Below are 25,472 nucleotides of genomic sequence, written 5' to 3'. Positions count from 1 at the left end.
GGATTATATGGAGTAGGAGGGTTTAATATTTTTGATTTTTTTAGGTAGGAAGAATTAATTAATTAGGTAGGAAGAATAATTCACTGTCTCCAGACTGTAATGCACTTTTAAATTGAGAGCTCGTTTTTTCTGTCAGTTTAAAAGTGGTACAAAATAACTGAAAATATTCCCTCTGCAGCAGATAAATTGTTTGTTTTACTTTTGTGGGTCTGGCATAGTGTTTTTTAAGTGCTTGTTGTGTTTTTCTTTCCAAAAGTAACTTTTGTGTACCGATATTGTTTACCAGCAATTGCTGCTTGTCTTCCCGGGAAAGGCATAATTTTTGGTGTGATCATGGAACAGTCCACTGGTCCCACAGTCAGGCCTTCTTTCAGCCCCAGAAAGAAAAAAAATTAAGCAAACAGCCTTTGTCCCACAGCAGGCTAGCCCTAGCCACAGGTGGGTGACACTACTGTGACTGTTTGTTGTACCTCAAGCAACTCATCTTTTACCTCATATCCCTCTGGTGTAACACCTACAGCCACTATTGACCAAGGGTTAGCCAAATCCTTTGTAGCTGTTGGGTTCCCTTTAGTGGGCAAGGGAGAGCCGCTCTGGTCGGTCCTGGGAGGGGGAATAGGGAAGGTTTCCATCTTGTGACAGAATACTGTGTCCATCCTTGGGTAAGCTGTTGCTGCCATTAGTAAGACTGTTGGCCCAAGTATTCCATGTGAAAAAGAACCAGAAAAGCAAGCTTGTGTCTTCTCCTTCTCAATTTCCTTTTGATAAGAGTATTTGGTGAGCCTGACTCAAAGTTTAATTCATATTATTGATCCTTTTTGCAAAGTAGTTTCTGGTGAAAGAAAGACTGATTCATCTTTTTGTGAAGAGATTCAAGATTATGAATCTGAACAAGAAGATGCAGAGACAAATACATTTTTTACTACAGATTTCTGATTCAGACTCTGAGGAGAGCTCAGTGTCTGATTCTGTCCATGAGAGGCTCTCATTCTTTGAGTCTGTTGCTAGAATGTGCTAGTATTTTCAATGGGAGTTTACTGAGGTTTCTCAGTCCATCAGAACATGCTACGAGTTGTTACAGAAGGTTTTTATAGAAGATGCATCCATTCCTCCTGTTTTGTGTGCTTTAGAAAATGTGTGTTACTGCCTGCAATTTTTCCTGATAGTCAGACACCTGGCCCTGAAAACGTAAGACGGGATATGTAAAGCTGCTCAGTCTTTTAAATGTTTATACACTATTTGCAAGTACGACCCATTAGCTATAGCTTTAGTTGATCCCAATGCTGCTAAACACTTGTTAATTTCTATCCTACTGTTTCTAATATGGATGGGAAAATATTGATGGGAATGGGAGAAAAGTGTATACTTCTGCAACTTTGATTTGTAGAATTTTAAATTGTCAGGCACGTGTTAAAGTTCTGATTAATTGTGAAAGTATTATTGTTTTATTTGCAGTTTCTTCTTGTGAAGAAAAATCTGCTTTAAATAACTTAGTGCCTTCTGTTACACAGGTCACTACTCATTGGTTAAAGTCTGGCTTTTTCCACTGGTACTGTTCTGAGGAGGCTTGCATGACTGCATTCTCAAAATGTCATCATCATCTGGGAGTTTCTAAGTTGTGTCTTTGGTAGCTATTTAGTGTTTAGCCCCTCTGCTGCAGGGTTGATCAAAAAGTGTGATGAAAGGGGCAAGCTGATCCAAGGAATCTTTAAGGTTTTTCAGCACACCTTTTCTACATTTGTCAAGAGATTTTCTATCTCGTTATACATTTTTGGCAAAAAACAGAATAAATGTCATCAACAAAATATAGTTGAACAGATGTGTAAAGAAAATTGTGGGGGGTTACAAAAAGATGTCTCGAACCTCTACCAAGCACAGTCCAACACGTGTAAATGACTATTCAAGAGACTTTGTGTACCCATCCCAACCTGACCCCTTTTTCTTCCAGAATGTGCAAATCTTCATTTTTTACTTTGGCAGTAGATAAATGGGTTCTGAAAAATTATTTATCAAGGTAACTGATGGCGGTGGGAGGAAATTCATTCTTTCCAAGAGGTCATTCCTAGTCCTCCCAGCCAGATTGTTTTGTTTCCACCAGTTCTTAATCACATGCTTTTCCTAAGGAGGGATAGAATCTGTTCCTCCTTCTCAGGTAAGGAAGAGTTTTTATTCAAGGATGTTCCTAGTGCCAAAGAAAGAAAATTCTTGGAGACCAGTTTTGGATCTTTCTTTCCTAAATCTGTTTGGGATAGTGCCCAAATTCAAAATGAAAGCACTTCATAACCCTGTTATCCCTTCTTCCTCTTTCATGTTTCTTGGCAACACTAGACTGTAAAATATGCTTATTATAATATCTCTATTCATCTTTACTTTAAATGTTTTAAGATTTTGTGTGTCTGGATCACTTTTCAAGTTTTCTGCCTTACCCTTCAGACTATCCACTGCACCATGAGTGTTCACAAAGTGTCTAGCTCCTGTTCTAGTTTATTGCAGGCTACAGGGTATCCACATTTTTCAATATTTAGACAACTTGCTTATCTTTGTGGAGTTTTTTCAGTGTCAGGAATCTCTATCTTGAATGAGAGATCTCTTATACAAGCTGGGATTCCAGAAGAACATTCAAAATTCTTAACTCCTTCACACAGGATAGTGTTCCTGGGTTGTCAAGTAGGCACCTCAATTTAGAGAGTTTTCATCTTCAGGAAAAAAATAGATTTTTATATAAATCTATTTCTAAGATTTTCCACTCAGACTTCTGTCACTACGGGGAATACCTCAGGTTTTTAGGTCTCATAGCACCTATGATTCTCATGATACCCCTGGCAAGACTATGCATGCAAAAGATACAGTAGTATCTGAAATCTTTTTTGGCCCCAGCATCAACACCCTTTATCTTTTAAATCCCAATGCTGGGGTTTGTCAGAAGAGAAATCTTTTGGTGGAGACAACCGATATCCTTAAATCCAGGTCTCCTGTTCTACCTCCCTTGTCCAAAGGATTCAGTCACACCAGGCGCTTCAGACTTTGCTTGGGGAGCGCTTTCAGAAAGAATAAAAGTACAGGGTGTGTGGAACACCAAGGACAAATGCAAGTGCATACATATCAGAGATATGCTTGCCCTAATCCAAGCACTCAACACTCTGAACCGTCATTGGTCCCCAGGACCTCTTCAAGTGGTTACAGACAATAGCACAATCCTGCGGTACATCAACAAGCAAGGGGAAACTAGGTTGACCCCCCCCTTTGCAGACTAGCCATGTTAGCTTGGGATATAGCTTTACAGCACAATCTTACTCTGCAGACATCCTACATTCAGTCAGAGCAAAACTGTGTGATAGAAAAGCTGAGCAGGACCAAAGCAGACCCACACAAATGGAAACTAAATCAGTCTTCCCAAGATTTTAACGACTTTATTGAATTATCACTTAAGACATAGGCAAACATATATTTATGTAACAAAAAACAAACCACATTAACATGTTATCAGTTAAAAATTATTCTAGTGTGGCAGCTAAGGATATGTGTGAAGAGACTAAAAAGATGATAGAAAAACTGAAAAAATGGAAGCTTTGTTATATAGATAGTAAGATACAAGCAGTTACAATGCTTTTAATCCCTTTAGTCTTATACATAGGTCAGGCATATTTTTATCAACCAGAGAACTTGTGCGCAACAGTTAATAAAGAGCTGAAGGACTTTATCGGGGAGGGGAAGATGGCAGGAGTCATGTGGGATAAGCTAATTCATCTAGTAGAACAGGGTGGAGTGGGATTACACAATGTGAAGGGGTATTTTAGATCTGTGTCCAAAAATGATGACCAAATACAACCAGCTTAAAGAACTTCCTTTGTTCCAACAAATAACACAAGTACTGAGTACTTTTACAGAACGTATCTGCTTCTTCAGGTGATAGCATCTGTACTTTTCATCTAGCTGTTTTTATACTTACTAATTAATACATTAATTGAATAATCATCTGGTTAAAATCTTTAACTTTTAAAGGTGTATTTCTCTATTGCAAGTGATGTCTATAGTATTAAGCCTACTGACTCTAGCTATTTGGTTTCTCATGATGTTTCTAAAAATGAGAATAATGTCATCCACAAACCGCTTGTAAAATGACAGATTCTTATTGATGTATTTATTGGTTGCGTCCATAATATTGTCCTTTTCCCACATACTCATGACTATATTTGCATATATATTCCGTAGCTATGCCTGACGTAGCTATGGGAACATTGGTAGCTAATACGTATGCAAATATAGTCATGAGTATTTGGGATGGTTCATTGTGTCGATTAAATTAATTTGTAGAAGAAATGCAGGGCAGTACCACATTTTTAACATTTAAAGAACAAGTTGCCTATAAAGCCATAGATTTCCTTGACATTCATATAGAAAAGAACAGTGGAGGTAGACTAGAAACCTCTGTATACAAGAAGCAAGTAAAAAAGAACACTTATTTAGCAGCAGATAGCATGCATCCTCCAGACATTTTTAGAAACGTGATGAGAAACCAAATGGCTAGTCAGTAGGCTTAATACTATAGACATCACTTGCAATAGACAACTAGACATACTAGCCAATGAATTTGAACAGCGGGGGGTATAATAAACAACAAGCATTAGAAATAAAGGATGAAGTCATGTCTAAGCGAAATGATATTTACGCACCAATCTTCTCATAAAAGTGTAGTCAGTAAAATGAAAGAGAAATCAAATATACATAAGGGATGTAAATACATCATGAATTATGACCAAAATACTAGAAATAAGGCACATTATATACAGGCATTGGCCCATGTTGTCTCTGATACCAGAAATGAACAGCATAGGTGCAAATCCCACTTTTATATATAGGAAATGCAACACTATAAAAAACAAATTACGTTACAAACAACAACAAAGCAGTGGTTCACTCAAGAAGAAATATGTAGGAACATATAGATGTGGGAAGGGTGTATGCTGTAAAGCATATATATATACTAGTAAGAGCTTTATAGATTCCTCGAGACAGAGGCAATTTCCACAGGCTTTTATAAAAAAATTCTAACATTATTTATATGACAAGATGTGTGCTAAGCACAGCGTTCTATAGAGGAAAAACAAATCAAAAGTTTAAACAGCGTATATGCTGTCATATGTCTGAAATAAGGAGACAGGTTATTACTAACTCTCTGTATAAACTTATATTTAACACAAATGAGCAGCATGTATTTACATTTTTAATCTTAGAAAATGTTTCTCTAACAAAGAGAGGTGGGGACATCAAGAACTATACTGAAAGAAAGGAAAATAAGTGGATGCTGCACTTCAATGCGTGTACCCCCCCCCCAGGTGTCATTGAAATATTTTCTCTTAAACCTGAATTAAATCACTTACATAATTGTATTAAGTGAATATATTAAACATTTTATTAGTATTTTAATATGCTTTGTTTTTGCTTTTATGTCTATGTTTATATGAGTATGTATATTTGAAGCTTATAAAGAAATACACCTTTAAAAGTTAGGATGATGATTCAGTTAATGTATTAATCAGTAAGTATAAAAACAGCTAGATGAAAAGTACAGATGCTATCACCTGAAGAAGCAGATACGTTCTGTGAAAGTACTCAGTACTTGTGTTATTTGTTGGAATAAAGGAAGTTTTTTTAGCTTGCTGCATTTGGTAATCATTTTTGGACATTTTACTGCATTGGATTGACCAACCAACTTGGTACGTGTTTTTACGGATTTCAGATTTACACACTTAAGACTCTTATACATAGCACAAGCAGAAAACTATAATTCAAAGTGGAAAGGGATGGTGATGAAACACGGGGGAAGTTCAAGAAACAAGGAAAGACTGGGATTTTGGCTACAGGCCTTTAAGTAGAATAACAATAATCATACAGAATATTATATTCATTAAGTAGCAAAAAGTATTCCAAGACTAAACCAGCACAGGAATGGAGAAAGGAGATTCTCCCAATAGAGATAACTGCTATTAGGGATACAGACAATAGGCAAGAGGGGGCCAGAACTTATTTGAGAAAACTGGCAAAGGAACCAATATTGGTATCAAATAACTAGAGATGGAAAGATTATAGAATGGGAAGATGTCAAGAATTTATTTGGACTGCAGGTTGGAGATTGCCTTCCCCATCGGGGCTTCATATCAGAGTATAGGCAAAAAGAAAGAAGTAGGGAGTCCTAAACGAAAAATTAGCACGGGTAGAGTTTTTAATAGAATGTAGAACAGAGGCTGCCATTAAAAAAGGAATTATTTGTAGAGCATATAAAATATTGCACAATCAGTATAAGAATCAATCAATGGAGGTTCGAAAGAATTGGGAAAAGAGATTAGATAAGCAATTTACAAAGAAACAATGGAAGGATATATGTATGTCTCCCAAATATGCAACAAAATCAGATTTAGGATTTTTGCCTGGGAATGTTTACATAGATATTTTTATACCCCAGGTAGACTCCAGAGAATTTTTCCTCAGGTCGACAGTAAATGTTAGAGGTGTGAAGGGGAAGAAAGAGATAATTGGAACATATTTTCTGGGAGTGTGGTAAGTTGGGGGACTTTATGGATTCCCTGCGGGATGTACTGTTGGAGATGCTGGGTGGGCAGATTGGTCTGATGAGGGAGATGATTTTTTTGAGCTATGACAGAATCAGTATTGCTTAGACATGGTAAGGCCTTGCACTGTCTAGTAATGGTGGCTGCCAAAAAAGCAATTACTAGAAAATGGAAATCTAAGTCTAAACCAACTATACTGGAAGCAGTAAATATAGTAACAAATAAAACAACGGGAAGTGGGATCTTTAGAAAAGGGTAAGAGCAAACTGCACAGGAAAAAATGGGAATTGTGGGAACAATACATACAAGGGAGGAATGAGGCCTAAAAGGCAGCAGGACTTAAGTGAGCTATGTAATGTTTGAGTGAGAAAAATTGGGTGGATTATAAGTGATGTATAATGTGTGCAACTGGGAGTGTGTCATAATGGTTTGTGATGTAAAATGCTTGCGACTAGAGTTGTGTTGGTGTGCTTTATTTTCATTTATATAAATGTATGATTGTTTATGTAGTAAGTGATGGTTTAATGAAGATGTTTCTTGTTAAAAAAAGGCAAGAACTGAATAATTTATGTAATGAAGATGTTTCTTGTTAAAAAAAAAAAGCAAGAATTGAATAATATATATATTATTTCTTAGGTTATATGATCTATAGCAATATATGTGAAGTATAATGTTTATGTTAGTATAGTTTGATTACTTTTATATGAATTTAAATTTGCTTATGTCACAAGTGATAATTCAGTAAAGATGTTTGAAAAAAATTCTTCTTAGCAGTAATTTAGTTTGCAGAGATTTTCAAGTTTTGCTGTGAGGTCAAAGTCATCATTCCACAGGCTTTCTTTTTTATATTTGTTAATATTTTACTTTGTAGAATTTTCTAAGGTAAGCATATTCTTTATTTTTGGTTTTAGGAAAGTAACTTTAAGCTGTAAGAGTAAGTAAAGAACCAAACAGGGAAAACAGGGTACAAGTGTTTGAACTGCTGGGACCCACTTCAACGAATCCTGAAATACAAAGACTGAATGGCTGAAAAAATGGACTTACTAAGTTCCAGATTGCCATTTTTTGGAATATTCTGTTTTCTCCGAAGTATGGCATTCTTAGATTTGGTAAATATAATTTTGGGGGGGGGGTGCAGGGATGCTTGCCCCCACTGCAAAAAAAAAAAGTTTGATATCTGTTGATGTTCTTCGTGTTTCACTGTTGCAGTCATCACACTTGGGTTATCTGCCTGCAGGTAGCCCTCAGTCGGCCCGAATAACAGAGACTTAGTATTTCTGCGTCAGATGTTGTCGCTTCTTCCTTGATGTCAGGTCGTCAGGGGTATAAAAACAGGCAACTGATGCTATTACATCAGTCTTTCTTGGTGAGGAGGAGCCCAAAGCAGAAGCATTTCTAAGTGCCGGTTGGCCGCTACCTGAATTTTTCGTTTTCGAGTTGAATAATCATGAAGTCTTCTAAAGCTAAATACCCCTTTGGGGATCCTTTTTCTTGCTCTAACCGATGTCTGAAAAAGTTAACAATTGTCTTGACTGTGGAAAGCAAATACCTCACAGAGATTTTCATTCTTACTGCGTCATCTGTTTAGGCCCAGACCACAATGTCCATCGCTGTCGGTTTTGTGCCTTGTTTAACGCCCGAACCATTCGTCGTCAGGCTCTCTTTGTTTCTAAATTCTTTTGCACTCTATCTCCGTATTCTGAAATTGCTTCGGTAAGCCATTTGACTACCGATCTTCCAAAAAAACTTAAGGATAAAGACAGAGACAGACCGCATAGGTCCAAAACTGCCGACAATGCTTCCGTTAAGCGAGTCGCCAGTCCGCTGGTACTCAGTGAGGTGTCTTTGCAACCCCTGATGCCCACTTCAATGGATTCGCAGGCCTCTACTGAGACCCATTCGGAGTCCGGTATGCTGCGAGATGCTTCTTCAACTATGGAACTAGCGGATGTCTCTACCTTGGATGGATCCGGAGCCACTGTGCAGGCACCGGCTTCTGAGGCAGTTTTTCACTCTACCGATGTTCGAAACAAACCGATGACTTCATTTTTAACCAAAACTGCCGAGTTTCTTAGGCCCGGAGTACACACTAAGCCTAGAAAACCAACAACCAAAGCGCATGCTCAGGCACCCATGCCACAAAAACAAATGCCTAAAATGGATGAAGACCTTATTACTCTGATTAGGGGAAGCCAGCCTTCCCCTGCAAAGAGACAATCCAATCCCCTTCAGCTTCTACAGACCAAGAGTCCGATGACTCTGACCTTTCTGATTATGAAGGCGTACCCTTATCCGTCTATGAGGATTCAGATGCAGAAGAATCCATTCCCTCTGCCTCCCCTTCAGAGGATTTTTCTTTTGGTGAAACCTTGCATACTTTGAGAGGATTTCCATTGAGAATGCCAAGACTATCCTCAGTCCAAAAAGAGACTCAGAGAATTTTTAGAGTTGCCTCAGCACAGGCCTTTAGCTGTACCTCCTGTCCTGGATGTTGTAGATGATGTTTTCATGGAATCCAGTCTTACTCCAGACACTTTACCTCCTGCCTCAAGGAAAATAAACAGGTACTACAGAGTACCTGATACTCACAAGTTTCTTTTCAAGAATCCTACTGCTGACCCAGAGATCATTTCCCAAAGGCCTAAATGTATTAAGGCTACTACAGCCAAAAATCCCACTCCTTCGGACAGGGACTCCAGAGCTTTGAACAGATGGAGTAAGAATGTATATACCTGTGCAACTCTTGCTGTCAGGTTATTGAATTGCCAGTTTCACATGCTAAAATACCAGCAACATATTATGGAACGTATTAAACAAAAAGTGGTAACTTTTCCAGATTGTGCAGAAAACAAAGAATTGCAGGAGCTTATGCACTCTGCAAACCAAGTTAATAAGCATACTTTGCAGTGTGGCTTTGATGCCCTGGAAGCATCTTGCAGGGCAGCAGTCACTGACTCTGTACTGAGAAGACATGCTTGACTGAAGGAGCAGACCTTGCCAGATCATGTCAAATCTAAGTTACTAGACACTCCTTTGAATAAGGACTGTTTGTTTGGTACCAAAGCAGAAGAGGTTCTTAAAATGATGGAAGAAAAAGCTACATCTATGAAAACTGTTAAAGAATTCCTACAAGTACAGCCCCCTAGATTCAGTAGGCATTGCCCTTCAAAACACTGGTCCTTTCCAGCCCCCTCCCCCCTTTCCAGGCCTTCCCAAACAAGACCCAGGGGAAACAGACCACCCAGACTACTGTCTCAGGGTATGCAGAGATCTAAGCAATGGGGTGCCCCCACCCCTAAAGCAGGGAGTGGTAAGCCACCCCCTTATGAAAAAAACTCACAATGGCTTCTTCACTCTATTTCCCAGCCCTGTCCAATTGCCTGTGCCCCTAGGAGGAAAATGTGCCCTTCATGCAAAAAACTGGATGTTCATCACTCAGGACCAATGGGTCCTCAACATTGTATCCCAGGGGTACAAATTTTATTTCCATTCACTGCCAACCCCAAGCGGGTTTCCAGACCTTCCTCCAAACCAGTGGGCAGTGGCTCAAAACCAAGTACTTTCCCTGCTCAATGTCAGAGCTATTCAGCCTGTTCCAGTAGAACAGAGGGGTCAAGGAGTCTACTCCAGACTCTTCCTGGTACCCAGGAAAGAGAGCTCTTGTCACCCAATCCTGGATCTTTCAATTCCTCAACACCTTCCTGGTGGTACCAAAATTCAAGATACTTACCTTGCAACAGCTTCTCCCTGTGTTAGCCAAGAATGCCTGATTAGTCACACTAGACGTAAAAGAAACCTATCTACACATACCCATAAGGGAGTCATGCAGGACGTGTCTAGGTTTCAGGGGAGGGTCTATGCATTATCAGTTCTCTGCACTTCCCTTTGGCTTATCTACTGTGCCCAGGGTATTCACAAAATGCTTGGCTCCAGCCATTGCATACTGCAGGCAGAGAAATATCCAAATTTACCCGTACTTGGACGACTGCCTAATTTATTTATTTATTTTATTTATTTATTGCAGTTGGTTTACCAGGATAGTCCATTGGGCCACGAAGAACCCGTTTTCAATGGAGTCCTGGGGAGAAAAGCTCCAAAAAGGAATAAATGTACATTAACATTTGACAATAATTTCTAGGTACATTGTAGTAAAAGAACATAAGCAAAATATAAAAGTTTGTTACAATTTGATAGTAACAGCCTTGGTATATGCTATAGAATCAACAAACACAAACATAGAAGAAGATTAATAAGCAAACATAGAAGATGAAAACAGTAGGTTATGGTATTAAAGGGCATGTAGTAGAGTTGGTTATATAGTAGAGTAGGTTATGAGGGTGGGTGCATGAGCACTCCCATAGAGATGCTAGGTGTGAGAAAAGAGATTTCTTGAAGGTAGAGTGATTAGTGGTAATGCGGATGTTAGGTGGAAGAGAGTTCCAGAGGCGGCGAGGCTGAAGGAAAGAAGGTTTTGCCTGGGGATGAGTGGGTTTGTGCACTTCTAGTAGATTCTGATTATTGGACCTTAGGACTCTGTTTGGTAGGTGCATTTTAAGGGCAGAAGAAAGGGAGGGACAGTTGGAGGGTTTAGAATCAGCTTGTGGGCTAGAGTTAGTTGAGTGTAAGTGAGATAGTTGGGAAGTTCTAGCCATTTTAGTTTTTGGAGGGAGATACAGTGGTGAGTGGAAGACCTATGAGAGGTGGCAAATTTAGCAATTTTGTTATAACATGAGGAGAGCTGTTTTTTTAAAGAGGACTGAAGATTTGTAAGTAGAAGGGCACCATAGAGAAGGGAGGGGATAAGAAAGGAAGTAGCTAGAGTGGTTTTAGTGGTGGATGTAAGATAGGCATTTTGTCTATACAGCATGCCAAGTTTTTGATGTGTTTTTTTGATGTTCTTTTGGAGGTGGGAATTAAATTTTAGCTGGTTGTCGATCTGGACCCCGAGTAGTTTGGTGTCTGACACTATTTCGAGAGGTAGGTTATTTTGACTGGTAACTAAGAATGAGCTAATGTTGGGGGGAGTGAGTTTAGAGGGAGTAAATAACATTAATTTGGTCTTGGTGGCATTGAGAGCTAGATGATTTCTTAGCATCCATTGCTCTGTGGAGGAAAAGGCATCTTGAGTAAGTTATTGTAGTGTGGGGATAGAAGAGGCAGAGCAGATGATAGTAGAATCATCAGCATATTGGATGATGCTCGAGAGGGGGATAGATTTGTAGAAGTCATTAATAAAGATATTGAAGAGTAGAGGACCCAGTATGGAGCCTTGTGGAACTCCAGTAGGGGTATTTAGGTAAGAGGAAGTTGCTTTTTTCCATTTAACAGCTTGATTTCTGTTTGATAGATAGCTAGAGAACCAGTTCAAAGAGGAGGTAGAGAGGTAGAGTTTGGAGAGTTTTGTTAGGAGCAGACTGTGAGAGATAGTATCGAAGGCTTTTGAAAGATCAAGGAGTATGGTGGAAACAATTTGACCTGAGTCACGGGCTTTGTTGACGATTTCAAGAAAGGAGAGAAGGGCAGTCATGGTGCTATGATTAGGTCTGAAACCGTGTTGTGTGGGGGTGATAAGTTTGTTATCTAGAAGATGAGGAAGAAGTTGGAGTTGTACACATTTTTCAAGGATTTTTGAAATGGGGGACAGGATGGCTATGGGACGTAAGTTATTAATGCTGTTATTGTTACCACCTTTGTGTAATGGTATGATAAATGCTTGTTTCCAAATTTGGGGAACTGTGCCTTCTTGTAGGGAGCGATTAATTAAGATGCTGATGGGATAGGCAAGGCTTTCAGCAGCAATACTGAGAAAGTAAGATGGGATATTATCAGGAGCATTGGTACAAGGTTTCAATTTTTGAAGGAATTTCTTAATGGTAGCAGTAGGAATGGGATTTAAAGTGAAGAGAGTGCAGTCAGGGGGTGTTGAATTCTGGGGTGGTAAGGATGAGGGTGGGATTTGTGTAGAGTAGGGATAGTGGGATTAGTGGGTGGTGGGTATGGAGTGGATGCAGAGATATCGGGGGTGGGTGAAGGGGTGTTAGGTGTTGGGGAGGAGATAGAAAAAGAGGAGGTAAGTTTGAAAATAGAGTCAATGAAGAAGGAGTTAAATTGGGTGGCTAAGTCTAGTTCTGGAGCATTTGGGTCTGGGGTGGGAGTATCTGGTTTGCTGGGGTGGAGGATAGAGGAGATTCCTTTCCAGAATTTTTGAGGGTTGTTTTTGTTATGGTTTTGGAGTGTATAGTAATAGTTCCGTCGATCACAAGAGATATGTTTCTTAACTTTGTTGCGAAGCATTTTGTATTCGTTAAGGAGTGGGGTTGCCTTATGTTTTTGGAAGCGTGCCCATGCTTTGTCTCTATGCTTCATGGTAGAAAGAGTAGTTTTAGATAGCCAAGGGGCTGATTTAGCTTTTATTCTCTTAGTCCGTAGGGGAGCTTGAGAGTCAAGTACTTTTAAGAATGTTGAGTTAAAGTATGAGACGGCATTGTCTAGAGGTAGTGTTTTTAGACAGGTCCAATTTACTGCTTTAAGTGAGTTAGAAAAGGTTATTGGGTTGAAGTTTTTTTGGTCACGGATAGTAATGATGTTGTGGGTCTGTTGATGGATAGTGGGAAATCGGTGGGTAAAGGTGGGTAGGTGGTCACCTAGTGGGTCGGGAAGGATACCAGTGTTGGTGAAATAGTGGGGATGGGAGACTAGAATCCAATCCAATATACTCCCAGTTGAGGGGTTATTGGCTGGGTAGGTGGGCAAGTTGATTAGTTGTAAGAAATTGTAGAGGTTGATATTGTTGGTGTTTGCAGGAGCCTGGATAGAGGCCCAGTTAATGTTTACATCTCCAAGGATTATGGTTTCATTGCTAATGTTACTGGATAGCCAAGAGAGTATAAGTTCAAGTGTAGAGATGTTATCTCCTGGGGGGATATAGAGGGAAGCTATACATATGTGTTTGTGATTATTGATGTGTAGAAGAGTAAGGAGAAGTTCAGCGTTATTAAAATGTGGGATAGGTTTGTTGTAGGGAGAAACTACTAGGGATGAGGAATATAAAAGTGCTACTCCTCCGCCCTTTCTGAGAGGTCTATCCTTTCTGATGATTGAGTAGTTAGGGGGAGTTATTTCAGAGTCCTTGATATGAGGTTTTAGCCAGGTTTCAGAAATAGTCAAGATGTCAGGTTTATTATGTATAAGCCAAGCATGAAGGTTTGGGACTTTGTTAACGATACTTTGCGGATTTAAGGAAGTGAATAATAAGGATTTAGTTGTGGTGGTTATAGAGGCAGGGCCTGGGTTGGGATGGATGTCACCTGATATGAGAGTACATATCAGGTTAGGTATAGAACAGTTTAGGTGAATAGATAGCAGTGTGGTGAGATTGTGGTTTGTGGTGAGATAGAGGAGTTTACTAGTGGTTATGGGAATTGAACTTGTGTGATGGGAGATAAGTTTGTATCGATAAAGAAGGAGGTTGTCTGAGGGGTATAAGTGGGGGGAAATAAGAGAGTATGATTGTATTGGGGGTGAGTTATGGTGGTTAGTTATGTGAAAGGATTGGAGGGTGAAGGAAGTAGTGGGCTGGGAGAGATGGTGGAGATAAAATAAGGAGAGGAGAAGTAGTAGTGGAAGGTAGATGAAGGGAGTATTTAGGAAGCATGTTATAGAAGAGTGACAGTAGAAAGTAATGGAATGGTGTTGTATGGTAAAAAGGATATAGTATAGAGGAAGTGAAAGTTATGTTAGAAGTAAGTAGAGTAGTGTTAGTTATAGAGGGGTGTGGTCAAGAAGAGGGAAAGGAGTAGGATTGGTTAACAAGTTGAAAGTGGGGAGTAGAGTGTCTGTTGGTTTTGGAGGGAAAAAAGGAGGGTGTGGCAGGAGTTATGAATACTGATTGGAGTAGAATGGGAGGCATTCTAATTCAGGTAGACAGTCAGGAATTGTTGCTTCAGCACCTGGCATTTGTAAAAAGCCTTCCCACTTCATTGGGGTACACCATCAACGAAAAGAAATCACAACTGGTACCCAGTCAAAAGATTGTATTCCTGGGAGCAAGCTTGGACACAACTTCCCAGATGGCATTCCTCACTTCAGAAAAAAGGTCTATCTGACAGACTATTTCAAACAAATTATAGGTTCATAGGTTCATACTAGGCTATCTGCCCGAGGGCATTTACAAGCCTAGCCCATAGTTTTGTGGCTTACGCCACCCCTTTAGTATGGGGAACTATACCCATTATTTTGCTGTGCCTCTGTCGAGCAGTGACACTGAGGTAATCCCTGGGGTATATCTGCGATCTCCCATCCATTGGTCAAGATTTCTCTTGAACAAGGCCAGCGAGGTGCTCTGCCTCACATATACCGGGATTTTATTCCACAGCATAGGGAGTCTTTGGGTGATGAATCTATCCCTCCAGCACGTCCTATTAATAGCCGTGTCGAGGTTTAAGTCTCGCCCTTGTGGCTCTGATGGATCTAGATTTTTTGAGGTGAAGCATATTCATCAAATCTGGGTTTGCCATGGCCTTGTATGTTAGGCAAAGGTCACCTCTGAGCAAGCGTGCGACTGAATAGAGCTGGAGTTCTTTCAGTCGGGCAGCATAGGACAGATGTTTGAGACCCTTTATCCTTTTGGTGAGGAACTTTTGTGGCCTCTCCAGCTGCTGCAAGTGTCGGGTCAGATACATTCCGAATGGGGCATTGTACTCAATCATTGGTCTGATGAGTGATGAGTATAGGGAGACTATGAGCTCCCTTGATCTAGATGAGAATCCCTTCATGATAAGGTGGGCAATGTAGAAGGTCTTCCTAACTACTTTAGCTACATGGGTGTCGAATGACAGACTACTATCAACCTGGGTCCCCAGGTCCCTGATAACTTCTTCTGTGCTCAGTGGATTGCCAATTTGCAGGCTAGGTAACCTTGTTTTTTCCGGGCATGACTATGCATTTTGGCATTTAACTTTAGTTATGGCTCTGCCACCAGTTATCCGCTTTCTGTGAGACCCTTCTTCTGATATATCTGTGAGATGTGTGTTTCTATACTATGGCCAGTTTGCAGTCATCTGCAAACGTTGTCAGCCATAACCCTCCTGTGTTTGCTTGTACTTCGGAAAAGTAGATGCCAAACAAGAGTGGGCCCAGGACTGAGCCCTGTGGTACACCACTTGTGACAGGCTTTGAGTCTGACATGGCGCCAGCAACTCTGACCCTGTGGGTTCTGTCACTCAGCCAGTTTGCAACCCATCTTGTGATGTATGGGTTAACATTTAAGCTGATGAGTTTTTCAATGATACCCGAGTGGGGTATTGTATCGAAGGCCTTCGCCAGATCGAGGTAGGCTGTATGGACTGCCTTTCCCTCATCAATGGCTTTGGTGACTGTTTCGAAAGTCAACTAAGTTTAGAAGGCATGATCTGCCTTTGACAAAGCCAAACTGGGATGGATCCAAAGTCTGCAAATTTCCTATGTCTTTATTTATGAGGTCCATTATGATCCTCTCCATGGCTTTGCAGATAAGGCTTGTCAAGCTAATGGGCCGGTAATTTCCAGGGTCGGTGGAGGCACCGCCTTTGTGAAGTGGGACCACAGTTGCAGTGCGCCACTCCTGGAATGCACCCAAAGGTAAGACTATGATTAAACAGCTGTCCTAGCTGTGGGTTTAATTCCTCGCTGAGTTCGTGGAGCACACAGCCGGGGACACCATCAGGTCCCATGGATGCTGTGTTTTTGCTTTGGAGAGAGCAGTTCTCACTTGGGCGTTGGAGATGTTTGGGGGGCTGCAATCGCTTGGTATAGATATCTCTCCTTTTGGGGGGGAGGGGGGGGGGAGAAGTTTGCACTGAACCTGTCAGCCAGTATGTTGGCAATGTCTGTAGGATCAGTAATCTTCACATCATTTTGAACTAGTTCTGAGCATATCTGGGAGTTTCCTCCCAGGTTTCTAACATAGCTAAAGAAGGCCTTATGATTGTCTTTTGAGTCTTTAGCTATTTTTCTCTCAAAATTTGCTTTGGATGATTTTATGAGAGCTCTTAGTTTTTTACTTATAGTGATCAAGGGTGTCTTACCTTTTAAGGCAAATGGCCACCAGAACCCAGCTATCTGTAAGTAAAATACTGCAAGCCCTAGGGTTCATGGCCTCATTTATACTGCTAATTCCATATGCAAGACTGCATATGAGGAAACTTCAGTGGTACTTAAAAAGTCTTTGGTGCCAACATTCTCAGGACCTGGAAACAGTCATTCCTATCATTCCTTGTCTAAGGGAAGAGTTCCTTTGGAGGGCAGAAACATGCAACCACAACAAGGGACTGCATTTTACTCAACCCCACGCCGCCCAGACCCATCAGACTATGCTTGGAGGTCTCACATAGCTGGCAAATGTATTCAGGGCCACTGGAGTCCAAGTCAAATTCATCTGCACATCACCCAAAAAGAGATGCTAGCTGTTCAGAATGCCCTGACAGCTTTCAGATACATACTCTTTCCAGGACATCTGCTGATAAAAACAGACAACAACACAGTTATGTGGTACATCAACAAGCAGGGGGGAACCCATTCTTACCCACTCTGCAGGATAGCCATGGCCCTGTGGAACACGGCCTTGGACATCCAAGTCCATTTACAAGCTCAATTCCTGCCAGGCAAACAAAACTCACTGGCAGACGACTTAAGCAGAAGTCTCCTAGACATACACGAGTGGAAATTGGAGCCCAGCACCTTCAACCTTCTGATTCAGAAATGGGGGACCCCAGAGGTGGATCTCTTTGCCTCCCCCTACAACCACCAGCTAAGCAAATTCTGCACCAGGAACCCTCACAGCAGGGTCTGGAAAGTGGATGCCCTATCCTTTCAATGGGAAAACCTCTCAATTTATGCCTTTCCCCCTCTGCCCCTTCTCTCAAGAGTATTACTCAAGATAAAACAAGAGAGGCCAAGGACAATTCTGATTGCCCCAGACTGGCCACGCCAGCACTGGTACCCACTCCTGTGCAGCCTGACCACAGTGCCACCCTGGCACCTACACCAGACCCCAACCCTGCTTTCTCAGCAGGAGGGACAGATTTTGCATCCACAATTGCAAACCCTAAATCTTGCAGCTTGGCTTATTCCTTAAATACTACACCAGCAACCCTAAGCAAACAGGTGCTGGACGTCATCCTTGAAGCCAGAAGGCCCAGTACAAGGAAATCTTATGCTGAAAAGTGGAAAAGGTATTGTTCTTGGATTCAGTTTAAAGGAAAGGAGACAGCACTGCCCTCCTTACCTCTAATCCTCGATTACCTAGCAGAACTACTCCATAGAGGCCTATCCTTCTCCATTAAGATCCATGCCTCTGCCATCTCGGCTCATTAGAATACTGAGCCACCTCTATTTTCTCACCCTCTCATCAAACAGTTCCTGAGAGGGGCAAACAACTTAAGGCCACCAAGGAGAGCACCAGCCCCTGCTTGGAACTTTAACTTTGTACTGGAAAAGCTTATGCTTCCCCTTTTGAACCTGCTGCTTCAGCAGAGTTAAAATTCCTCTCTTGGAAAACAGCCTTGCTTCTAGCCACCACTTCAGCTAGAAGAGTGTCTGACTTACAAGCACTGATGGCTGTGGAACCCTTCATTTTTTTCTATGCTGACAGGGTTTCCCTCAGGACTAACCCTTCCCTTATTCCTAAAGTGGTGTCCAGTGTGGCTCTCAACCAATCCATCTATTTGCCAACCTTCTTCCCTAATCCTCAAAATAAAGGGGAGAGGATACTGCACTCTTTGGACGTGCACAGACAGTTCAGATTCTACCCTGATGTGACTAGGTCTTTCAGAAAATCTGACCAGTTGCTAGTCAGCTTTGCAGCAGGGGCAGAGAGCAAGGCCATTTCAAAACAAACCATTTCCAAATGGATAGCACACTGCATCCATTTCTGCTAAAAGCACCATGCTAAACCAACACCTCCGGGGGTCAGAACACATTCCACTAGGGCTACATCTACCTCTACAGCATTTCTCAGGGGAGTCCCTACCAGGGACATCTGGAAGCTGCTACCTGGATTTTTGTACACACCTTAACCAAGCATTACCACCTGCCTAGCTTTTCCAAATCCAGGGCAGGTTTTGTTACAGCAGTCTTGCAAGGCCTACTAGCCAGCCCTAACTATTCTTGACTGCCTCCACCCTTCCTCAGCTGTGGGAATCAACCCAAGTGTGATGACTGCAACAGTGAAACACGAAGAACATAGTACAGTTGTGTACACTTAACATAAATGTAGATGTTAGAGTGTATTCATTGTTGCAGTCCTGATTTCCCTTCCTCCAGCCCCCTGGTTTTCTCTCTCTCTCCTCACTATGGCTATTCCTACTGGTACTGGTATTTACTTTTTACTGGTGGTGTTTTCCCCACCATATCCTAGCTCCTTATTTGGGGGCTCCTGACATTTGGGGCAAGAAAAACTGATGTAATGGTGTCGGCTGCCTGTTTTTATACCCCTGACGGCCTGACGTCAAGGAAGAAGCGACGGCATCTGACACAGAAATATTAAGTCTCTGGTATTTGGGCCAACTGAGGGCTACTTGCAGGCAGATAACCCAAGTGTAATGACTGCATCAGTGAATACACTAGAACATCTACATTTATGGTAAGTGTACACAACTGTACTTTCTGCATGTTTGGTATTTTTTTTCCCCTGTGTTACGAATGCCAGCATTTCATTAGGGAGCAACCAAACTTACTAAATGAATGTTTATCAGTTTATTGTTATGGTGTCTTGAAATTTACAGTTACTGTTTTTAACTTTGCCAACAAGGCATTCAGTAAGTTAATAAAATAGCAGTTTATACGGTGCTAACTGAGAAGTATGCCTTTTATGTTGTAGCAGAAACAACAGAGTATGCTGTTAGAATGGAACAGTGGAGAACAACCTGGGAACAAGTTAAGCTGCAGCATCAAGAATGGACACCAGTTCCACCAGCTGCTGTAAGGGAACCCAGATCACCTCATAATCCACAGGCAGTAGTGGAACAGCAGTGGAATGTGTGGAAAGATTCTTTTAAAGGAGAAAAAAATGATGGTAAGCTGTGTCTGTTTTATTATTAGTTACTGAGAAAATGACATATGTTTGATGCTGTCTGTAGTGATTATTCCTGTTTTTCTTTTTAAGTAGTGAAGAAAAATGAAATGGTACTAGCTTAGCTGTTATATGTTGTTTTTTTAGAAATGGGACCCGCAGAAGGATTAACAAAGTGGGGTCAGAATCAAGAAAGTAAGTGGTCAGATAAAGATGGTGAGAGACATTAACTGTAATTTCTTGTGAGCAACAGAACCATGAAGTGTATCATGTGATGTCCTTTCATATCACTGTTGCAGGACTCCTTACTAAAGGGAATCCCTGCCAAGGGTAGCCCACTATCTGGCCAGTATAACAAAGCCTTAGGATTTTTAAAAGGATGTCAAATGTCACACGTATGCTCCCCTCTCACGGCGTAGGGCATAAAGGTGATGTACAGACGTAAGTACCTCAGAACTTCTTTGCTGTCAAGTCTGAGCACTCCTTTATTTCTGCTGGTTATCAAACCGTTTTCTGATAAGTACCCCACCTGGGTCTTCTTATCTTGTCTTTTTCTTTTAGTTGCGAGGTTACATGTTATCCAGAAAGTAAAAACAAAAATGAAAACTCCAGCAAAGCTAGAACGTCCACTGAGTGAAATCTCTTGTATCAGAGGCACATGGGATATATGCAAATGAACCTTATGAACATCAGGTGCTTCAGCTCAATGGCAATTATGAATGCCCATGATTTGTTTTGTCGTTTTAATGGACAATTTCAAGCCAATAAAGCCAAACCCCGCTAGGTGTGGATGTACATATTTCAGCCATCTTTTGACCTCGTCAGCACAGCACAAGCAAGAGTGTTTGACTAAGCATTAGAAACACAGGGCAGTTATACCCAGTGATGTCCATTATCATTAAGGTCACTGCAAAAATATCCCAAACAACAAACTAAAACAATGAGTGAGAAGGTCACTTAAAAACCAAACAGTAAAAACAAAAATGAAAACTCCAGCAAAGCTAGAACTTCCACTGAGTGACACCCTAGGAGAGCTCCCACTCCTGCCTGGGACCTTAACTTTGTACTAGAGAAGCTCACGCTTCCCCATTTTGAGCCTGCTGCTATAGCAGAGTTAAAATTCCTCTCTTGGAAAACAGCCTTGCTGCTAGCCATCACTTCAGCAAGAAGAGTGTCTGAGTTACAGGCCCTTATGGCTGTGGAACCCTTCATTATCTTCCGTGCATACAGGGTTTCCCTCAGGACTAACCCATCTTTTATGCCCAAGGTGGTATCCAGTGTGGCTTTAAACCAATCCATTCATTTGCCAACCTTTTTTCCTAATCCTCAGAATAAAGGGGAAAGGATTCTGCACTCCTTGGACGTGCACAGTCAGCTCAGGTTCTACCTTGACAGGACTAAACCTTTCAGAAAATCTGACCAGCTGCTAGTCAGCTTTGCTACAGGGGCAGAGGGCAAGACCATTTCAAAACAAACCATTTCTAAATGGATAGCACAATGCATCCATTTCTGCTACAAGTACCATGGCAAACCTACCCCACAGGGGATCAGGCCTCATTCCACTAGGGCTACCTCAACCTCTACAACTTTTCTCAGGAGAGTCCCTACCAGGTTCATCCTGGAAGCTGCAACCAGGAGTTCTGTACACACCTTCACGAAGCATTACCACTTGCCTATATTTTCTAAATCCAGAGCTGGATTTGCCACAGCAGTCTTACAAGGCCTGCTAGCCAGCCCTACTACTACTTGACTGCCTCCACCCTTCTTCAGCTTTGGGAATCAACCCAAGTGTGATGACTGCAGCAGTGAAACATGAAGAACATAGTACAGTTGTGTACACTTACCGTAAATGTAGATGTTCAAGTGTATTCATTGTTGCAGTCCTGGTTACCCTCCCTCCAGCCCCCTGTCTTTCTGTACTTTCTACCTATCCTCTTTTTTTAGCCATATCTTATGAAAATGGTATTTACTTTTTACTGGAGGTGTTCCACACCATTTGATTGCTTCCTATTTTGGGGGCTTCTAACATCTGGGGCAAGAAAAACTGATGTAATTGTGTCGGCTGCATGTTTTATACCCCTGTCGACCTGATGTCATGGATGAGGCGACAGCATCCAACGCAGAAATCTCAAGACTCTGGTATTCGGACTGACTGAGGGCTACCTGTAGGCAGATAACCCAAATGTGATGACTGCAACAGTGAATACACTCGAACATCTATATTTATGGTAAGTGTACACAACTGTACTTTTTTCCTTGCATTTTCAGTTCTCTGCTTTGCCCTTTGACCTCTCCATTGCCCCAAGGATCTTCACCAAATGCCTCACTTCTGTGAATGCCTTTTTGCAGGATGAGGGGGATAAAAATCTTTCCTCACCTGGATGACCCTACTAATTCAGGCTGCCTCTCCAGAGAACAAATCCAAAAAATGTATGAAGACACTGGAAACGCTCAGTAAAATAGAAGCTTTTAATATTCCACAGTATTAACAAAGCTTTCAGGTATGGCTACCCTTCTTCAGTATGATAACATAAAGATACATTTAATGCAATTACTTCAATTTATAGATAACAAAATCACATGGCACATCCAGGAAAATTCTTAAGGAGCTTGCACCCTCATCACAAGCAAGAACATATGCATTCAAAACATATGGAAAAAATATATGAAAAATATAAACAAGACTGAAGAAAATAAAAACATATGGAAAAACATTTAAAACCATGTGGAAAAAACACGTGATAAATATCTAAACTACTTATAAAATAATAAACCACTAATGTAAAATGTCCTGTTTCATTTTCAATTATGATTTTATGCTATCTTTTGCATTTGTTTTGTATATTTTTTGCACATGTGGTTTTATCACATTTAACTGGACATTTTACCTATATTGAAAATAAAACATAAGGTTAGCATAAAAGCTATAATATATATATATATATATATATATATATATATATATATCGGTTTACTATTGAAATTGCGAACATCACTCGGTCGACTGTTGTATTGTCGAACGCATAAGGTCGGAAACGCAAATGTCGAAGACATTATAATCAATCGAGGAATGGTTTTAACATGGGTCGAGGTAGGTGTACAGTATTATTCCCACTACAACCATCTTCCCTACCTCGACCCATGTTAAAACCGTTCCTCGATTGATTATAATGTCTTCGACATTTGCGTTTCCAACCTTATGCGTTCGACAATACAACAGTCAACCGAGTGATGTTCGCAATTTAAATAGTAAACCATATCTATATATATATATATATATATATATATATATATATATATATTTGAGTGTTTCCAGTGCTTGTATATATTTTTTGGATTTGTTCTGTGGCTTTTACAGACCTGGTTTACCTTTGTGATGGTCTTTTTTTGTTGATAACTCCTCTCCAGAGATCTTGCTTCAGCACCTCCACTATGCTGTTTTCCTCTTGCAAAGCCTAGGGTTTGCAATACATTTCTAGAAATCTTCTTGACTCCTCAGGATCTTGTTTTTTTTTTTTGGATGCAGGGCTGTGACTCTAATTGCCTTTTTTCAATCCCTTTGTCCTCAGGTCTTAGTTACAGCCAGGGAGTTTCTAAGGGGTCTGGGTTACATGGCTTCCACCATTCCTATGCTTCCTCTAACCAGACTGTGTATTTGGAAGCTACAGTGGTTCCTAAAGTCAGTATGGCTTCAACATTCTTGTCCTTTGGCTTTTCTAGTTCCTCTTCTTCATACGTCAAGCAAGAGCTTTGGTGGGAGATTCATCAGCTGTCTTTCAACCAAAGGCTTCCTTTTCAACATCTAGTCCTCTCTCAGAAACTTTTTCTGTTGCCTAAGATGTGGGGTGAGGTCTTCTTTCGTCCCTCTAAATGTTCAGGCCCTTTGGTCCATTCATCAGAGGGCGGACCATACCAAACATTAAGAAGATGAGAGCTCTCCTCCATGCTCCTCAACCCTGCCATACTCTGTTCCTTCCAGAGTCTCTCAAAATCTTTACAGACAATACCACAGTGATGTACTACATCAGCAAACAAAAGGGGGGGGGGGGCAGTCTTGCCTCTTGTGCAGGCTAGCTCTTCAGGTTTGGGATCTGGGTGTCCCGTATCAGTTACTCTTCAGGCTGTTTGTATTCTTTCAGGACAGAACCTTATGGTAGACTGTCTGAACAAGTCCATAAGACGAAGTCACGAGTGATGCTTCACAGAGATATGCTTCTGGACATTATCCACCAGTGGAGTAGATCTTTTTGCCTCCCCTGTGAACAGAAAACGTCCTCTCTGAGAGTCCCAAGTCATGTGGCATGGAAGATGGACAACTTCTCTTTTCCTTAGAAGGGGATATTTCTATATGCATTATCTCACCTTTATACCAAGGGTCCTGTCAAGATCGAACCAGACTTCCTCAAAATCTTGTTGGTGGCTACCTTTTGGTCCAGACAGCACTGGTTCCCACCTCGTCTGCACCAAGCCAAGGGCAGTCACCACATGTTACCTCACTGGGTGGACCTACTCACACAAGACAAGGAGTGTCTTATCTATCCTCACTTGTCCACTCTTCATCTGACACTGTGAGTGGTAGGGTTTTGATTCCTTTTAGGGACCTTTTTTTCTGAGGATGCAGTGTGGGTCCTGTAGGCGGCCAGGAAATCATCAACCGGAGAATCTTATTTGTTTAAATGGCAGAGATTTTCTGTCTGGTATCTTGCTCATAACCAGGATCCACTTTTTGGTATCTTGCTCATAACCAGGATCCACTTTTTGTGGAAGTTCCTTTGGTTCTGTCTTATGTGAATTGTTTCATGTTGGGTTGGCATTTTCTTCCAGTTAAAGTCCTCCTTTTAGCTGTTTCTGCTTGTCTGCCTTTGACTCCTCCTTTGGCTTCGAGGTTTGAGGTCAGACAATTTCTTAAAGACATCCTACATATTAGGTCTCCCAGGAAGCCTGTTGCTCCTTCCTGTTGCCCTAATTTTGCTCTTGAAAAATTGACTCATGCTCCTTTTGAGCCTGCAGCTTCAGCCTCTTTGCAGCATTGTACAAGGAAGACTGTTCTTCTTTTGGCCCTTACTTCCAGCTAGAAGGGTGTCTGAGCTCCAGGCCATTATGGCTGTTACTCCTTTTTTAGTTTTTTGTAGAGACAGGGCAGGGTATCTTTGTACTAATCCTTCTTTTATGCCCAAGTTGTTTAATGAATTGTCTGTTAATCAGTCTATTAATTTGCCCACTTTTTCCCTTCTCCTCAGTCTGCTAGTGAGAAGATTCTTCATACCTTGGATTTACATAGACAACTCAAATATTATTTGGGTAAGTCTAAGGCCATTTGCAAGTCTCGGTAACTTTTTGATATGATGTCAATTTTCATTCATTCCTCAATGTATGGGCTCAGGTTCGACACTCTGATCTGACTTTGCTGTTATTCTACCTCATGGAAACCAGCAAACTCTCAAGCCCCTTTCCTACCCACAGGGCACCATGGCTAACTTCCCTCAGCTCTTGTTTGCCACTTTCACGAACAGATGTGGTTGACTACTGCTCTTGGCGATCGGATTAAGATAAGTGTGATTTCTTTAAAACTTTATCCTTAATCGCCATCTGTTAGTAATTCTCTCTCTGATTAATAACTTTGTACTTTGTCAAGTTTTTTTTGCTACTCTTCATCTTTATTTTCCCTTAAGCACTTGCAAGTGTGTCTTCGCTACCATTGTTGGTAGGCCTTTCCTACCCCTGTATATCCCTTTCCAGTAAGGGTGTTATAACTTTCCTCTTTCCAAAAAAAAAAAAAAACTGCTAGCATTTTTTCTCTGCCCTTTCCTTTCTCTAGTGGCAGTATTTGGTTCATTACTGTCTGAGTAGATATC

At 41.1% G+C, this 25,472-nt stretch overlaps 1 protein-coding gene across 3 annotated transcripts in view; it reads left to right on the top strand.

The window, feature by feature from the left end:
- Positions 1 to 25,472, top strand: part of ANGEL2 (angel homolog 2) — a 1,508,489-nt gene that overhangs the window by 768,382 nt on the left and 714,635 nt on the right. For all 3 annotated transcript variants that reach the window (XM_044055504.1, XM_044055502.1, XM_044055503.1), the window contains exons 7-8: positions 19,426 to 19,620; positions 19,765 to 19,812. In XM_044055504.1, the coding sequence (XP_043911439.1) occupies positions 19,426 to 19,620; positions 19,765 to 19,812 (243 nt within the window). The remainder of the gene's footprint in view (positions 1 to 19,425; positions 19,621 to 19,764; positions 19,813 to 25,472) is intronic.

Source organism: Protopterus annectens, chromosome 1.part2 (genome assembly GCF_019279795.1).
Source record: "Protopterus annectens isolate FY-2018-M chromosome 1.part2, PAN1.0, whole genome shotgun sequence".
Classification (NCBI taxonomy): Eukaryota; Metazoa; Chordata; order Ceratodontiformes; family Protopteridae; genus Protopterus; species Protopterus annectens.
The sequence above is the reverse complement of the archived record's forward strand: the minus strand, read 5'-3'. Positions and strand labels throughout refer to the sequence as shown.